General features: G+C 35.9%; 1 protein-coding gene and 1 long non-coding RNA gene across 2 annotated transcripts; one reads left to right on the forward strand and one right to left on the reverse strand.

The window, feature by feature from the left end:
- On the reverse strand, positions 1-7,756 carry LOC113088357 (uncharacterized). The gene is made up of 3 exons (XR_003285948.1): positions 7,503-7,756; positions 540-638; positions 1-421 (listed from the first exon to the last, which is right to left on the reverse strand). It is a non-coding gene; the product is annotated as an uncharacterized LOC113088357 (long non-coding RNA).
- A 2,036-nt stretch (positions 7,757-9,792) lies between these two features.
- Positions 9,793-17,069, forward strand: mcm6 (minichromosome maintenance complex component 6). The gene is made up of 17 exons (XM_026259183.1): positions 9,793-10,000; positions 10,332-10,478; positions 10,712-10,822; positions 11,167-11,416; positions 11,579-11,744; positions 11,826-11,971; positions 12,053-12,203; positions 12,759-12,900; positions 12,995-13,136; positions 13,384-13,491; positions 13,942-14,097; positions 14,191-14,319; positions 14,556-14,717; positions 15,464-15,599; positions 16,160-16,348; positions 16,488-16,627; positions 16,743-17,069. Exons 1-17 carry the CDS (start codon positions 9,900-9,902, stop codon positions 16,863-16,865), a joined length of 2,499 nt encoding a protein of 832 aa, XP_026114968.1. The 5' UTR covers positions 9,793-9,899; the 3' UTR covers positions 16,866-17,069.
- Positions 17,070-19,392: the final 2,323 nt, after the last annotated feature.

Below are 19,392 nucleotides of genomic sequence, written 5' to 3' on the forward strand. Positions count from 1 at the left end.
TGCAGTATACACTTTTGGACAAGACTAAACAGATGGTTCAACCAAAAAAGTCATCGTTTACATTATTTGCTTATCTTTCCAAAACTGATTGTTACTATGGAACACGAAAGGAGACATTCTAGAGTCCACTGACTTGCATTGATCATGCGCAAGAAATCACACACACGACTCAAGTAAAATAATCCAACTTAATTTTGCGTATCATAAAAAGATCAATAAATGACGTACAGTGCAGACATCACACAGATGGTGTGAGAACCAGATGATAAAGTTGTTTATATTTTATGGAACATAACTCTACAAAGAGATTGCAGATTTGTTACGTGCTGGTATGTGTTCCCCGACTCGTTTCCTTCTGGAGACGTCCGTCAGTCTGACTGCATCTTCTGTCAGCTCCATTGACAAAGAAAAGAAGTTTGTACTGTTGATGTTAATACACACACACACACAAGCACACACACACACAAGCACAACATAAGTCATCATAACAGTCAAATTCTTAAGTGCATTCCAGCAAACCTGTATTGACTGGGACAGACCTGTCAGGACACTGTTCACTGCTTTTGTTTCTGGAATCCTGCTTGATTAAAGTGTATGTAGGTGGCTGCTCCTTAATGCATTTTTTCCCCTTTTCTCACCTGAGGAGACAAGGGGTCATAAAGTCATCAAGTCCCAAATGTTTTGCAACTAATCTTTTTGTCTGCCGACACTTCATGAAACAGTCAGATGATGACTGAAGACGTTAAAATGCTCACATTGAAGCCTGGCACATACAACCATGCACTTGATCTTGAGTACTGGGACAAAACAACCAAAAAGCGATTTTTTTTTTTTACATGTTAATAGGTATTCAGCTATGTTTTTCTGTCTGCAGCTTCTTACATTTTCTAAACGTTTTCATTCATATCCATCAATATCGTTCAATATATCAACACTCGATTTTAAAATAAAGATGTCATGTCAAATATGGGTATTTATTACAAATATTGACAAATCTAGGGTTCACTTTCATACATAAATGCAAGTTGACTGACAGTTATCACCATCTAACAGAAAATCTTATGTTTTAGACAAAATAACCATATTTTGCCATCAAACATAATTAAATACAGTAATAATTTTGGTTGATGTTTTTGGAAGAAATTACTAGAAATGACATAAAATAAATGTTAGAAATCCCAAAGATTTTTATGATTATTATTATTATTATTATTTGTTTAGGTTATGTCACCAGGTTGACATGGTTAACAGAAGAAATATAAAAACAACTATTTAAATGTATTATTATTTTTTAAATGTTAGTGTGAACTCATAGCAGGTGAAATATGCAGTAAAAGCCATCATAATAAAGGCATTTCAAAAAAATTTTTAATAAATCTTAGCGTTGATCAGAAGTACACAATGTATTTAAAGTATATTTTAGAATACTGGGACTTTAATATTTCTTTATGTAAAAATATGTATCTACATGGCTGTTAAATTACAGAAATCTGCAGTTTAATATGACCTGCCATTTACCAGGGCTGCATTTATTTGATCCAAAATACAGTAAAATTGTAAATTATTACTACAATTTTAATTTACTGTTTTCTGTTGTAATTTATTGAAACATGTAATTTATTCCCGTGATAGCAAAGTAGAATTTTAGCAGCCATTAATTCATGTCTTTATTGTCAAATGTTTAGAAATCATTCTATTATGTTGATTTAGAAACATGCTGAAGAAACATTTTGTATTATCAATATTTTTCTATCATCAATAAAACAGTTACGCTTCTTAAATCCACTTTTTTTTTTCATGCTAATCGTAAACTTTTGAACATTAGTTTAAAGTATAACATAATAATAATTGAGTTATGAAGTCTGAGGACAGGTGATTTCAGAAGGGGTCAGTGATAAATCCCATCATTTTGATTAAATAAAGTAAAGATAAATCTTTGATTCATACCAAACACTAAATTTGGCATATTTCAAAATTAAAAGGTATAACTGTGAGACGATTTGTTTTTGCCATGTGAAGGAATTAGACTGAAGTTCTGCAACAAACTAGTTTCACCAAATAAAATGATTAATGTAACCTCAAACAGACATGTATGTGTACACGTATAAGCCTTGCTTTCATACTGATCCAAACAACAGCCTCTATTTCTAGAATGTTTACTGCAGCTGCCTGCAACACAACAGGAACAAGCCTTTTCCGCTTCATTTCAGGAAAGTTAAAAGGTCCAACACATATGCAGTTGTGATACAATGACAGAGAATATGCTTCAAAACACACACTGATGCACACAAACAAACAACCAAACATCCAAGCTCAGACATCTGTGTGAAACAGGTTGCCTTTGGAACCCAAACACACAATCCCTCACGCACAGGCTACTTGTTTGCAGGATGCTAAAAATACAACAATGGGTCCGTCACAATATGATTATGCTGTATAATAGCTTCCTTCCAGGTCAGGTCCTCTCATCTGTCTCTCTACAAAGCCACTGATCAACCAAAGGGACAGTTGACTCATTCATCGACTCATTTTTTCATGATGTGTGGAGGATGTCCTCAAAAGTCCAACAACATCCTGAAAGACACCTGAGATTCGAGCGTATGAGCTCGTCTATATGTGTGTGTGGTTTTAACACATCTGGAGAGGTGAGTGTATTCATGACGTATATAAGTGTGTGAAAGATGTGAGCTTCACCTTTGAAAAAAAAACCTCTCTTACTCTTTACATTTTTTACCAAATCCGAATCTTATTACAGTTGATACAATCACAAAACTCTTCACACAGTCCTCCTTACCAGCTTTGCACAGCTGTAATTTCACATCCAGAATGCACTAAAACTACCAAAGCACGTCATGCATGAGTCAAAACAATCCATTCTCATAAAACAATGAAAACCTAAAAAAAAAAAAAACTAACAACAGATGGCATACAATGTTCTTTTATAAATCAAGAATGACAGCTCTCGACTAGAATTCACTGCAGTATGTTACATGGTCCTTGCTTACATTACAGTACAAAATTATTCTTAAGTCGTGCCCTTTTGGATAGATAAAATGAAAAACTAATGCCTGTGTAGGCGTTCAGCTACATCTGATCTAGCAAACTGATGTCTTGGGTGCCAGTCACACACACACACAGCATGTTTTTTTCTCCGAAACAAATGTGAAAGCAAAGTCTTGAGATGTTAAAGTTCAACTTATTTTAATTTGTGCGTCACGTTTTTAGAATGGCGTGTAATGAGCGACACGCTGTTAAAGATGTGAGACCGAATGTTTACAAAGATAAACAACAGAAAATATCACTATGGACTGGAAATAAACTCAATATGTGGGAAACGGCCGTTATTCAGTGTTCTATTATGTTGCATTTTGACATTTAGAAAAAACGAAATGTTCAAATTGGCCTGTAGCTATGTGTTAGGTAGGTTACAGTATCGTGTATCAAAGACAGTCAGAGATCACCTGCATGTGGCTAATGCCTTTGACAATTTCAAAGATGCTTATTATTATTGATGTATTTGCATGTATTTGTCCCATCATATTTCTTTTTACATGTTTTTACAGCGTTATAATCAATCACACACAAATCTGTTGAGCTTTTGAATGCAGTGACCAATCAGAGGAGTCATCGCTGAAACACTGGAGTTTTGTTGTTGAGTGAGCATTTGCCAATTCTCTCATCATAAACAACAATCCGTGTGTGATGTACGTGCGATGTAAGTATAATTATTCATCATACAGTGTAGATAGTTTCATTGATCATAACAGGAGTGTTTTTTTAAAGTGAATGAACTTGCGCTAGACCTGGGTAATGTAAATGTTCTTTACTCAATTTCTGCAGCTAGGCTAACTCAGAGCGATCTCTCTATATGGCTCTGGGCTAACTAAGGAAATGCTAGCATTAGCAACTTTCAATGTTTTATTCAATTGTGATCATGATAAATACAAAAATCCGTAATATTACAAATATTTCATGACATCCATGTGGTACTTGACTAAAAAGAAAAGTTTAGTTAATATATTACATTAAACCAACACTAGGCTGCTTTTAGCGTTAGCCTGGAGTTGGTTCACTCATTGACTATGAATCTAAGTAAGTAAATAAATAAATTAGCATTATAATATCATGTCTCTGCGATCACACAGGCTGACGATGGGACGATATGACTAAATTAAAATTTAATTTATGCAATTAGCAGACGCTTTTATCCAAAGCCACTTACTGTGCATTCAGGCTATCAATTTTTACCTACCATGTGTTCCCGGGGAATCAAACCCTCTACCTTGCGCTTGATAAGGCAATGCTCTACCAATTGAACTTCAGGAACACTATGACTATGGAGCATATCGCCCAACACTAGCAAGTAGGCTACATATAGTTTTGGCTGAGAGAAAAAAAATAATGAATGTAAATAGAAAGGTGAAGTCATCGAATGCATTTTGTTTAAAACCAATAGAAAATGGCTGCTGCGAAAAGCCTAGAAAAAAAGTAACTGGAAAATAGGTTTATGAACAGGTATGTTTTATTTTTTCTGACTAATCCACTGTTATAGGGCCTGTGTTCATAATTCAAAATTCATGGTCAAGCTCAATGGTAAGTGAGCAACAGTTTGCGCTTCCTAACAGTGATCGGCTTTCCTGTGAGTCTAGGGTAACAATGGTGGGAAAAAAGGTCCTTCATTGACTGAATCTATTTTCACACGTCCACATGAAACCAACGGCAGCATGCACTCTACGCCCTTGACAAAGACCACCAACTTCAACAAAAGACACTTCTGACAAAAAGACACGACAACAAAAACAAACCCTTAAAGGTATACCTGAGGCAGCCATGGGAAAATGGGGAGGGCGAGGGGTTTACCGGATTTTCCTAATTGAAAGGTGAAGTGTGTAATTTTTCTAAATGTCAAAATACTTTACAACTACGAGGAAGCCATTAATAAGTTGATTTCCCTACAGGTGTGGCTCTGGGGTGCTATCACAACATTGATGTGTTTGTTTGAGCATCCGGACCTACCTTATACAGCAACACTGGCTCAACCAATGCCACTGTGAAGTTATATTCACCTGAGCAATGCAAGACTGGAAGATTAAAAGTCACAGCTCCATTACTGACGATGGTGGCAAAGAAACTAAGAAATTTAAAGGCATTATATGAATTTGAAATTATACACATTTGAGATCAATTATGCATGTCATGTAAACAAATAACAAGTGCCTGCATTAATCAAAATATTGTATCATGTAAACATCATATTCATAACACTGTAAATTAATATACAAGAACATTACTTGAAATGTCATTAAAAAGTCAGTAGTTTTTCAGTATGCTGTTTTATTAAGAAATTTATATTTAATATAATTTATTCAACATTAAAATATGCATTCAAAAATGGCAGTAATGGCATTTATCATTTTTCAAAATATTTACATTTCAAATAAATTCTGTTCTTTGTATATTCATCAAAGAGTCCATTAAAAAGTAACAAGAATATTAAACAGCACAACTATTTTGAATATTGATAACAATGACAAATTGTTTCTTGAGTGCCAAATTAGCATATTACAATATTTTTAAAGGATCATGTGAAGACTTAAGTAATGGCTGTTTACATAATTTGTAATATAATAGCAGTTTATATAACACAATAACAGTTAAACTGTTATTTAAAACTGTAATATAAAAACAGTATTACTGTTTTTTACTAGTTTTGAACATATAGATACAGCCTTGGTGATCATAAGAGACTTTTTCAAAAACAATACAGAATCTAATAGCCCCCAAACGTTTCCCTTTCTGTGAGAGACAGAGAGAACAGCATGAATCGATGGATAAATGGGCTCCCTGCCTGCACTGACAGTGCATGAATTGTCAGACTTTGTGTGAAACGCACAAACACACATGCTGCTAGACACAATGGTCTTCCTCCAAGGACTCGTTTTCTCACTATGTGCTAATGAGAGACCAGCTCAGTCAGAGATTCCCACCGATCTACCCAAAACAAACAACAAGAAACATACAAAACAGTAGGAGAGGGGGATGCTAAGACATCCAGGTGCTGACACAGACAGACATGCCATTTTATTCCCATGCTTAAAAACACATTTCCCCCGGATATACAAGTGCACATACTGTGTGCAAATACACCTACCCCAAACACATGACCTATATGAATTCAACATGCAGGTCCCTACAGGTATCTGTAGCCTGTGTGATTATAGAAGCCTGTTAAAACACACAGGATTATGGGGTTTTTGCTTTTGCAAGCAACACCATTAAATCCTTGCTGGATTTTCACTCTTTGGAAACTCTAACCGAAAGACTTTGTTTGACCTCAAACAGCTCTCGGAGCTCTAAGTGCTCCTGTGACCCCTTTTTTTTTGTGTGGACCTTTGACCTCTGACATCTGTACTCTGCTCTCTTGCTTCTGGTGGAGGTATGTGAAGGCAGCATTATTTGTCTAGATATATTTATGCAAAAAACTACTTTTAGCCAAGCCTTTATGGTCAGTAAATGAAGAAAATTTGCCAAGCAAATATATTTCTTACCAGTATTTTGTTTTATTTTTATTATTTTTTAGAAAATATATTTAAAATGTAGACAATATTTTTATGTATCTTATGCTCACCAATGTTGCATATATTTGATAAAAAGAACAACAACAACAGTAAATCTGTAATATTGGGAAGTATTTTAAAAGTCTATTTTAATATATTAAAATTGAAATTTATTCCTGTGATGGTTGCCTTCAATGTCACACAATCCTTCACAAATCATTTCAATTAGCTGATTTTGTGCACAAGATTTCTAATTATTGCCCATGTTAAAAATAGTTGTGCCTCTTAATATTTTTGTTGAAACCATGATGCATTTTTTCATATTCTTTGATGAATATATTTTTTACTGTCACTTTTGATCAATTTATTGCAGCCACACTGAATAACTGTATTCATTTCTTGTGTTTCTTATATCAATTTTGGTAAAAACTGTATCTGTATCTTTTTTTCTCATCAACATCTATAAATCTATAAATCAATAAATCAACATCTATCACCACATTGAGACAAATTTAGATGTAGATGGCATAGATGCACAGGTCATGAAAGACATTTGGTCTGATTTTCTCCGAAATTAACTAAAAATTCAAGACAATTCAACTTACACACTGCATGCATCACTGCCATTTTATATACCTGTCAAAGCTCACTTGCAAAACGTAAAAATAACTTTAAAAAATGTACATATTAGTCTAAACGTTTAAAAATCATAATGTAGTCATAATGCATTTTTCTCACAAAAGCAGTCACAAGAACACTAGAGTGCCTTCAGTACATCTCTCAGAAAACAAGTTACTTTTGTCTACCTAACGTCATTTAGGAGGGGGCGCCTACACATGATCAAAGTTACACCACCAACCAAAAAAAAAAACAACAACTCTATATTCTCTAGTGTTATGACATTCAAAATTACATCTGTCATAACTTGTTTAAAATATTACAAACCTTGACAAACACTTGTCCTCACTCTAGAGAGATCTGGCAGTTATGCTGCTGTGTGCAGGATTGTGAAAGACATAAATCTTCTGACTATTGCAATATCTTATGCACACACTGGCAACTGCAAGCATGCAATAAAGTCCTTGTACTCCTGTGCCAAACGTTACAAAACATCTGATGTACTGAAGACGCCCTGCAGACAAAACCGTCTAGACACCGTTTGCCTTAACGCTATACCTGACTCAGGTGTGTGTGGTGATTCAGCCAATGCCTTAGCGTATGTTTATCATATTTAATGAGTAACGTCTAAAGCGAATTGATTTTACTGATTGCAAAAAATTTTTTTTAAAAAAATTTAAAAAAGAAACTAGTTTGGGTTCAAACCCGCTGAAGGCACATAAACACACATGCACCCTCATACAAAGAGAAAAACTGATAGAGGTTACAAATGAACTGAACCATTCAAATAAACATAATGTGCTGATTAAGTGTTACTTTGACGCCTGCATGTCTTCATTCTGTCTACCAATGAAAGTATGATTTTTAAATTTAAAAATGCCGCCACAGGATGAAATCAACCGCTGTGACGGAAACCACAAAAACAAAGACACCTACTTATAGAGACCACAACTCAGGATACGCCTAACAGACACTAAAAACTCTCCCAGACACAAACGTTCATACACATGTTCTTAGTTGATCGACCAGCAAAAGTGGTTTTTATCAGGTTCAGATACAGATATCTGTCCACAAAGTCTTCCAGCTACACAACATCTGATAACAGAAACATGTCAACAACATCTGTTACCTCTATTAGTTTGTCGAGAAGAACGACTTTAGAAAGTAGTTTCAGAATGATTGAAAACCTTAATGATTGTATTTCTAAAAACCTCAAATCAGAATATTAATGTAATGTTTTTAATAGTTATATTATCATTAGTAACAGGCCAACATTGGCAAAATTTACCAAATTTACTTTTGCATGTTTCTGACCGTATTGTTCATGACTTATCTGTTATGTTGTTCCCAAGAAAGTATGTCTAGTTCTGACTAAAATGACTTAATTCTATGAAGATGGCTTGGCTTTTGGAAATTGATAATTACTAGATTAATAGTTATTTAGATATTGTTTTGGGAAACTTTCATTTGGTGTTGCTATGTTTTAGTATGTAATGCCTTGACAGGTATATTTTGAAATCAATCTATTCATCATCTGTTAAATATGATATAATATTTGTTGATTAAAATGAAAGCTATATTGAAGTGTTTTTACCACAAGCCCTATGATTTTAGCTGTTGTGTGAGTAAAACAATCACATTTTAAAAAAATACTTAATGTTGCCTTATAACATTACATTTTTCATTTATATTGCATGTTTGGCATATTTGTATGCATAACTCTCTGGCGTCATCTGCTGGCTTGACTAAAAATATGGCTGTTTACATATAATATAGTAGTTGTGCCATCTAGTGTTAACACAAGGCACATCATTAAAACTGACGAAACAAACTGTAGTGAGCCAACAAGAAAAATAAGCTGAAATCATGTTGAAAAGTAACAGACAGAATAATTTTTTTTTTTTTTAAGTCATTAAATGAGCAGATGACCAGAAGCGAGACCAGTGAAAAATTAACGGCGGATGGCAAGTAATGTCTGAAATAACTGTTACAAATATTTGTTTTGCTATATACTTTCTGCCAGTTTATTGTATTTTGAGGTTTTAAACGTGGCAACAATACTACCACAATATATAAATACAAATTTCTATAAAATTGCTAAATAATGCCCCATTCAGTACTCACACTATTTGTAGTAAGATTATAGTACCATAATTGGCTCAATCTCAGCTGCGCAGAGAAGAGTAACATGTATCACGTGACACTGTCGCTCTGAAACATTTTTATACATAATGCCACGCAACAACTTCCCAATTTAAAGTTTTAGACACTTTATTACAAGTGCATAATGGGGTTGTTAAAACAGCAAGGTTATTGTTTATACTTTTTTGCACTATATGGGTCTGATACTGTACGTTAACTGATCAATCAAACTTCTAAGGCGATACGCTTCGCCCGTTTAGAGTAACCCCTATTTTATCATTTCATTTTAACAAATATTTTTCCTATTTTAAATTTTTGATATTTCTCTATTGTTTAAATCTTTATTTAAAAAAACTGTCAGACCTAAACATGATGCTCCCCCCTAACAGAAAGCTCGAGAATGATTGGCCATTGTGGCAGCAGCGAAAAGCGAGAATCTGATTGGATCCTGGTGGCGCGAAAATAATCACATGGTACAGCATTTCGCGCGAAAACTTCTGAAAAAGCTCGTGTGCATCTTGTGTTTGACGGGACAGGGAGAACATTATTGTTATAACTTCGTAGTAACAATTAATTACAAAAATGGATGTTGTGGAACAAGGAACAAATACGAATGCTGGTCAGATGATCAAGGACGAACTGGCGGAAAAATGCCAAAAATTATTCCAGGCTTTTTTGGAAGAGTGAGTAAATGCGGTTCTTCTTATTGTTCCTCAGTATTATGAAAGTTTCACGATGGGTAACGTTAACCCGTATACGTTAGCATAATTACAATATTTCCTATGAAACATTGCACGCTTGTACACTAACATTAGTCTTATGATTTCATGTTAAACTACAAATATATTTATATGGAATGGTAGAATTTATATGTTCGCATGAACATTACACCCGTGCACGTGTTACATGTATTATCTTTGCTTTAATGTAAAAAAAAAATGTTTTTCGTGTGATTTGTAGACATTTTGGTCGTACTCATAATTGTACACTATATTGTTGTGTACCGATCCGCAGGTTTCAGAACAGTGATGGAGAAGTGAAGTACCTGCGGGACGCAGAGGAGTTGATCCGGCCGGAGAGAAACACACTCGTGGTCAGTTTCACCGACCTGGAGGGCTTTAATCAAGAACTGGCAACCGCCATCCAGGAAGAGTTCTATAGGTGTGAAAAAAAAGAAAATCCCTATTTATTTATTTATTTATTTATTTATTTTTATTTATTTATATTGTAAATTGTTTCCATACATTGCTTTTTAATTTAGTCACCATATACTTTGCTATATTCATCTTATCATTTAAATATAAGTACAAAAAACTGCTTTATTTAACTGCTTAAACTTTGTTGACGAACTAAGTGTACAAAGCAAAACTTTTCTTGTTGTTGTTTTGTTTAAGACTTTACCCCTTCCTGTGCCGTGCTGTGCGTAATTTTGCTCGGGATCATGGAGAAGTTCCGATCTCAAAGGAATTCTATGTGGCCTTCCAGGATCTACCAACCAGACACAAGTAAAGAGAATTTTGAAGACAGTGTGACTAATGAATCATTTAAAACTAAAATACTGTATATCAGGGATAGGCAACTCCAGTCCTGGAGGGCCACTATCCTGCAGAGTTTAGCTTCATCCCTCATAAAAACTCACCTGCCTGTATATATCTAGTAATCCCGAAAACACTGATTGCCTTGTTCAGGTGTGTTTAATTAGGGTTGGAGCTGAACTCTGCAGGACAGTGGCCCTCCAGGACTGGAGTTGCCTATCCTTGCTGTATATCTTACAAACTGATTAGTCAATTGCTTGTTATTTTGAACACATGCCTTCTTAACTAATCAATCCTGTTCTGGGCTCCTGCAGGATCCGTGAGCTGTCCATGATGAAGGTTGGCTCACTTGTGCGCATCAGTGCCCAGGTTGTCCGTACTCACCCGGTTCACCCTGAGCTGGTGAGCGGCACCTTCCTGTGTTTGGACTGTCAGGGAGTGATAAAAGACGTGGAGCAGCAGTTTAAATACACTCAGCCAAGCATTTGCCGCAACCCTGTGTGCAACAACCGTAGACGATTTCTCCTGGATACAAACAAATCCAAATTCATTGACTTCCAGAAGGTACGACGGGAAGAAAACCATATCATTTTAGAATGTTATTTTTAATAATCATTCCTATTCAGTTGAGATTTCATCATACTAGCCCTGTGCAATTCTCGACTGCTGTACTGTTCTTAAAGAGTTGTTAATGCATTTTGACATTTTACTTCCTTTTAATTCCAGGTGCGTATCCAGGAGACACAGGCTGAGCTGCCACGGGGCTGCATACCTCGTAGTATGGAGGTGATTCTGCGGGCCGAGGCTGTGGAGTCGGCACAGGCTGGTGATAAATGTGACTTTATTGGTTCCCTCATTGTTGTGCCAGATGTATCCCAGCTGTCCACACCAGGTACACACCCCTCATCCAGTCAGCCGTCACTGATGTTTATACAGTGGTTGCACGTCTGAGTATTAATTGTGTTTGTTTCAGGTGTGCGTTCTGAGACCAGCTCTCGTACAGCTGGGGTGCAAGGTTACGAGAATGAGGGTCTCCGTGGGCTTAAAGCGCTGGGTGTCAGAGAACTTTCCTACAAACTTGCTTTCTTGGCGTGCCACGTAGCCCCCACCAATCCCAGAGTAAGAGTCAAGCCCGATGTAGGCATGGAGGCCTCGTTTCTGTTATTCCAGATTATTTTAATGGGATGTCTCTGTTTGTAGTTTGGCGGTAAGGAGATCCGGGATGAGGAGCAGACAGCGGAGAGTATCAAGAAACAGATGACGGTACAGGAGTGGGAGAAGGTGTTTGAGATGAGTCAAGATAAAAACCTCTACCACAACCTCTGCACCAGCCTCTTCCCTACCATTCATGGTTAGACACTTAAAACGTTGATATGTTGAGCACAAACACAAATTGATGCTAACAAAATGAATTCATATATTCGTGGTAAGTGGCCAGTGACAGGAAAGTGGTTTGGCCGATATAATGCAGATAAATAAACATAGGAAAAAAGTGAAAACTTGAAGTTGTTACATTGAATAAATAGTTAATCCTAAAATGAAAAGTCATTAGTTACCCATTGATCAATGTCTATATGTGTCTCTTCATAAGACTTGGATGAAATCGCTTGATTTGTGTGGATTTCTCTTTGTAAACTTTTTATGAATGTCTTTATTTGCAAGGATGAACAGAGATGTTATGGGTTTGGAATGACATGAGGATGAGTAACCGATCATTTTTGGGGAAACTTACTCTTTGAAACCCCTTGATCTGTCCTTTGAAAAAACCATTAGCGGTGTAACCAATTGTAGTTGTGTTGATTTAGTCATCGAAATGGATTTCGATTTTAGGTCGTCTTGACTAAAGATTTTTTTACATTGTATGATGCAGTTCAATTATTTCTGATACGAAATCTGTTGTTGTCAGGTAATGATGAGGTAAAGCGGGGGATTCTGCTCATGTTGTTCGGAGGGGTTCCTAAAACCACCATGGAGGGCACATCTCTGAGAGGAGACATCAACGTCTGCATCGTTGGAGATCCCAGCACAGCCAAGAGCCAGTTCCTTAAGTAAAACTAGTTTATCTTGTAAAGAGTGTTTTTCCATTTTCTTTTGATTTATGTGTAATTATGTATTAATTCTCCCGGTTTGGCTGTTTTTCAGACATGTTGAGGAGTTCAGTCCCCGTGCGGTCTACACCAGCGGTAAAGCCTCCAGCGCGGCCGGTCTCACAGCCGCTGTTGTGAGAGATGAGGAGTCACACGAGTTTGTCATTGAAGCCGGAGCACTCATGTTGGCTGACAATGTGAGTTATCTTTAAAAATGATTTGTGTAAAGTCCCTGTACGTCTGAGTCACTGAAATCCTTTGTGTTCCTGTAGCTCAAATGGTAGAGCATTGTGTTAGCAAGTGCAAGGTTGGGGGTTTGAATCCCAGGGAACACATGTTAGGAAAAATTGTTAGCCTGAATGCAATGTAAGTCACTTTGAATAAAATAAAGCCTGCTAAATGCATAAATTTAAATCCCTATTGATTTGACATTGGTGTCCATAGGGGGTTTGCTGCATTGATGAGTTTGATAAGATGGAAACGAGAGACCAAGTAGCCATCCATGAGGCTATGGAGCAACAGACCATCTCCATCACCAAAGCCGGGGTCAAGGTGAGAGTCAAGATTAAAATGCAGATTTATAGGTTACATATTAGCTTAAACTTTCATCAGTGCATTTGGGATATATTTTTACTAACAGTTTGGATTAGGCCTGGGAAATTCCTACTTTGGATTTAAAGACCTATAATAATGCATTTATTGGGATTGATGAGAAAATTAGGCTGCTGTCACTTTAAGACTAAATGCACTAATCTAATATACTTGCACATCTTTTTTATGTAGCTGTTAACATTAAATTAAGACCTAACCAACTGTTTACATAAATATACTAACTTTGAGAATATTAATAATAATATAGTTTTGACAATGTAACACTGCAGTGTCAGTGTAAGTGCAATAGACCAGTTTTATCTACCAGTTCATTGCACACCCCTGAACACTGTTATCTGTTAAGATATTTTATGCTTGTACCGTAAAATATTTAATTTTGTCAAATTGTAGGCCACTCTGAATGCTCGCACATCCATCTTGGCTGCAGCAAACCCAGTGAACGGACGTTATGACCGCTCCAAATCTCTCAAGCAGAACATCAACCTGACGGCACCCATCATGTCACGTTTTGATCTCTTCTTCATCCTGGTAGATGACTGCAATGAGGTATGCGTTTGTGTGTTCTGACCAACAATGCAACAGCATATGAAGATGATGTTGTTAGATGTTGTTAGTAAATGCCTCTGTCTTTTATTTCAGGTGACTGATTATGCCATTGCCAGACGTATAGTGGATCTCCACTCCAGAATTGAGAATTCTGTCGAGCGTGTCTACAGTCTAGATGAGATCCGCAGATACCTGCTGTTTGCTCGCCAGTTCAAACCAAAGGTGAGTGACAGGACAACTTATCTTCATTCTTCCTGATGCTCCCACTGGCCACAAAATATTTGGAAGTTCAGGTAGATTTGAACCAAAAAGGTTCCTTGTTTGCATTTGGCTCAGATCTACTCACCTGGACACTTAGTTTACAAATTTGTATGAACTTGTATTTGGCTTCAAGCTGTTACATTGTCACGATGTCAGGTATTTCTTAACTGTGTCTCGATCTGTGTGTGTGCTATCAGATCTCAAAGGAGTCTGAGGAATTCATTGTGGAGCAGTACAAGCGACTGAGACAGCGGGACGGCTCCGGAGTCACTAAATCAGCTTGGAGGATCACAGTACGGCAGCTGGAAAGCCTGATTCGTCTTTCTGAGAGCATGGCAAGGATGCACTGTTGTGATGAGGTGTGTATATAAAAAAAAAAAGAGAATTCTGAAATGATTTTAGTTATCTTATCTCTAAAATAAATATCAATATTAGTTTGTTTATTGTGATGAGCTATTGAATAATTCCAGGTCTGTTGATAGGATTAAAAAACCATATCTATTCACTAAATGATTTCAGCTATTTCAAAGGTACGGAGCCCCACACATGACATGCAGGAAAAAATATTAGAGGGAACACAATAGTAATCGTGTGCACGTTTTAGTACATTGAGGGCACGAATTAGTAAATCGTGCGCACAATTTATTTATTTTTTCTTACATGTCATTTGTGGGTCTCCGTACAAAGGTCCTTTCAGCCTATAAAAGAAAATGAACCAAAAATCCCACTCACTAAGCAAACAAGTATGACTAGCCTTTAATAGGTTAAAATTTACAGACAATTTCCATTTTTTCCAATTGAATTACCTGTTATCAATGGAAGGCATGCTGTACTGTACAGACACACAGAGAAAAGTAAAAACTTCTTCTCAGTGTTGCCCCACAGTTGACTTTTCTGCAAATGTAAAGCTACAAGACATTTCTTACTTGTAAGATGCTATCATCACTGTTTTTAAAGCAGTTAAATATACAGTTTTACTAAGAGACGCTGCTGCTGAACACAACTGAGGCGCAGATTACCATCTAGGGTGTGCGTTATTTTTCAATAATTCAAAAGCATGCCACCAATTATTCCTTAATTTTGTTTTATTGTTTCTATCTTTTAGGTTCAGCCAAAGCATGTCAAAGAGGCTTTCAGGCTGCTGAACAAGTCTATTATTCGGGTCGAGACTCCCGATATTAATCTGGACCAGGAGGAAGAGGAGGCCATGGAGGAGGAAGGAGATGACAATCAGATGAATGGTAAAGTCATTCTCTGTTTCTAGACGTGTTAACACTTCATTCAGCCTCTAAATAAAGTCATTTTGATCAATCTAAGTCTAGTACAACATGCTTCTAACTGGGTGCCCCAATATGTCTTCAAAATTTAGGCATATTATTCTTTCTTAAAGGTATAGTGCATCCAAAAATGAAAAATCTGTCATCTTTTACTCACCGTAATGTTGAGATATACATTCTGTAAGATATACATTCTTCTGTGAAACACAAAATATATTTTTAGAATGTTGGGAAACTGAAACTGAATGTTTTGTTATCAACATTCTTCAAAATATCTTCTTTTGTGTTCCACAGAAGAAAGAAAGTTGAACAGATTTGACATAACATGACTAAATGATGACAGGCATTTCATTTTTGGGTTGACTAACCCTTAAAAAATATGTACAGTGTTTCTTTTATTACAACAGAAGAGCTAGATGTACATATAAGCCTAGACTTGAATATTGTTTTGAACAAAAGTGGGCCTTAGAGTAAAAAATTATGACTGTTTTAACCACACTTCTTTGTTTTCTTGCTGTTTTTAGGCCATGACCATGCACCTAACGGTGTGAATGGAGATGTTAATGGAGAAGCGAATGGTCACGAGCATACAAATGGTATTAACGGTCACGGGGTCAATGGTGAAAGCGCCAAACCCTCACTGCGACTGTCATTTGCAGAGTATAAACGTATTTCTAACCTGTTGGTGTTACATCTGCGTCACGCTGAGGAAGGTGAGCACTCTGTACAAGTCATAACAAACTGTAATTTCAGCAATTATTATGCACTTTTAACACAAACTACAACATGAAATGCTCAGACAACACAACACAGCCCGCAGGAATCTAATTTGCATTATGCCATTTCTCCTAGCCGAGGACGAGACTGCGCTTAAGAAGAGTGAAGTAGTGAACTGGTATCTGAAGGAAATCGAATCCGAGATTGATTCAGAAATGGAACTCATCAATAAGAAGGCAATGATAGAGAAAATTATCTACAGACTGGTTCACTATGTAAGGAAACATTTTCATTTGATTTAAATCTCTCTATGTGTAAGCTCTATTGTGAATATGTTGTGTAGAGACTGCATGAAGTGTTATAATATGTATTGTCTGTTCTCTTCATCAGGATTACATTTTGATTGAGCTGACACAGTCTGGGCTGAAAGGATCAGCGGAGTCCAGTGGAACAGAATCCCAGGAGGAAGACGTCACGCTGGTGGTCAACCCCAACTACACTTTTGATGACTAAACTTTTTGACCTTGACATTTTCTGCTGTATTCACTCAAAGTGTTGGGGATGTTATTATAGATGGCATTCTGAAAGTGGGGGTGTGCTTCTTCAGTCCCTTCTCTTTTTGTAAATTTTTAGCTTTTTCCCCACAATGTTTTTGCATTGCTTCGTAAGGATGGTTATAACCATTCTCATTTTTATGAGGATTTGTGACCTTTCAAAAAAAAAATTTTTTTTGTAAATATGTTTTTTTTTATTCTAGTGTTTTAGAACATTTTAAAATGTTAGAAATTGTCATGCATAAAGTGTCTTGCATATATAGTTTATCATGTTTTGTTAAGTGCTGTCAAAGTGTAATTCTATTATAAGTTGTGTTCATTATGCAATGAATAATAACATGTTTATTTGCTAAAAAACATGTAATGTTTAAAACAAATGAGATCACTGATGTCGGTTGTCAGTAGAAATTTTTCGTTCAAATCCCTTGTATTAATATCCATATATTAATAAAAATACAAACTGAAAAAAAATAGAAAAACATTGCTAATTTTGGCTAAATTTCATTTAGTTTTTTGTTGTTGGAAAAATGCATTTACAGAACATTAATTTCTAAAATTAACTATTTTTAAATTAAAGATCAGCATCCCTTTTAAAAACTTAAGAGGGTATTTTCACAAATGAATATAAAATTATTTAGCATTGGATTGGACGCGGTCCCTAAAATGCTCGTCAGTGTCACGTGAACGTGCTTCTCTTCCTTACACAACAAAGATGGCGGCGCACTGTAGGAACCTGATGAGGTCGACTTTGCAAGGTAGGTAAACGTGCGAACATAAGATTGATTAATTCACTTTATAAACGTGATACATCTGAATAAGTTGACTGTACGTTATTACCTTACTAATTAAATATTTTTAAACCACCGCTACAAATTTGAATTACTGGTGCCTTACCAAATGATAGCTTGGCAGGCACTGAGGAGATTCATGTAGCATTAATTTACGTGGACATTACTTGTATTTAGCTGTATGCAAAGAACCGTTCAAGATAAACAATTTTTTTTTTGTTGATACTGATTTAATCTACTTGGTAAAAGCCCAAATGCAAGAAATTGACTCAATAGATGGTGCAAACTTAAATAGCTTAAAGGTAAAAAATGGCCATAAAACTAGTTGGAAATGATTACATTCTATTATTGGTGTGAACTTAGTACACAGAATATCCAAAAATCCAGGATTTCAGCTATTAGCATAATGAGAGATAAAATATCAGCACACACTATAAAGCAAAATATTATCTAATTACCGTTTTTGATAAAATCCCAGAAAATGATCAGATGTCATTTTTTGTCATTATCGCATATCCCGAATTTAGATTATTTAATTGATTTATCAATAATAATTGTTCAAATTAATATAAGATTTAATACTTTTGACTCATCTGTTTTCTTAAAAATGGTTTAAAGGCTGAAATGTAACGTTTAGCAATTTTTTTAAATGTTTTCTTTTTGTGAAAACTTGAATCTGTACTGTAAATTATGCTTTTACAGTTTAATACGGTACTATGGGCATTGCCCAACCCTGCTCATATGGTATAAATTTTATTTGTGCAGCTCTTAAAAAGGTCTTAAATTTGAGCTTAAAAATACTGCAGAAACCCTGATAAATTAATCTTGTTGTTCAGACTCCGAATCTCACATGTAGTAGGTTGATTAGATGCCACTATTTCAGGGAATCCCATCAGTCTGAGGAATTATTAAGTGATATTACATGAGCAAAAATGTTGTTTTTCTTAGTATCAGCATAAGCGTGGTAAAGCTGCAGGCCACATAATCGCAGCCATGCTGAAACTTAGACCAATATTGCTTGTGTACAACACCAGTTCACACAATATTAACATAAGTTAATATTGAAAAAACTTACATTTTGGACAGAATTCAACTCCAAACGAAGCCAAAGCTAAGTTAACCGTTGTGTGTCTCCGAACATTAATGGTGCACATAAATGTGCACACAGCAATGGTGTTTGGCTCCTGATTGAATCAGTTGGTGCTGAATGAATCAATCAATTATTCAATGACTAAATAAAGACAATCACGTGTCGCCACCTACTGGCATTAATAAGAAGCTCTAACAATGTAGACATGGGATGAAACTGGGTTTGAAGGCCATAATAAAATATAAATGGTTTTGGATTAAAGCATCTGCCAAATGTAATAATACGGATTATCCGTATTTATATCTACAGTGATAAGTGCCAGCCTGCGTTGCAGATGATAAACTGCCCCCATTACCTACAATCCATCCATCCCTAACCCATAATTAACCGCTGACATCATCTGAGCCCACTTGATTCTTAACACTAACCTGCATTACTACACATACCTACTAACCTGAGTAGACACTTCCTCTGCATACAGACAACTCTACTTTCTTAATAGCACTGCGTTCCATTTTATTTCATAAATATTCACAAAACACTCTGTATGTGATTTAGTAGGTCGGTATGGAAAGGATGCAGAAAATAAATGTAGGCTGAATGTGATT

The sequence above is a fragment of the Carassius auratus genome, chromosome 6 (assembly GCF_003368295.1).
Source record: "Carassius auratus strain Wakin chromosome 6, ASM336829v1, whole genome shotgun sequence".
In the NCBI taxonomy this organism is placed as follows: Eukaryota; Metazoa; Chordata; class Actinopteri; order Cypriniformes; family Cyprinidae; genus Carassius; species Carassius auratus.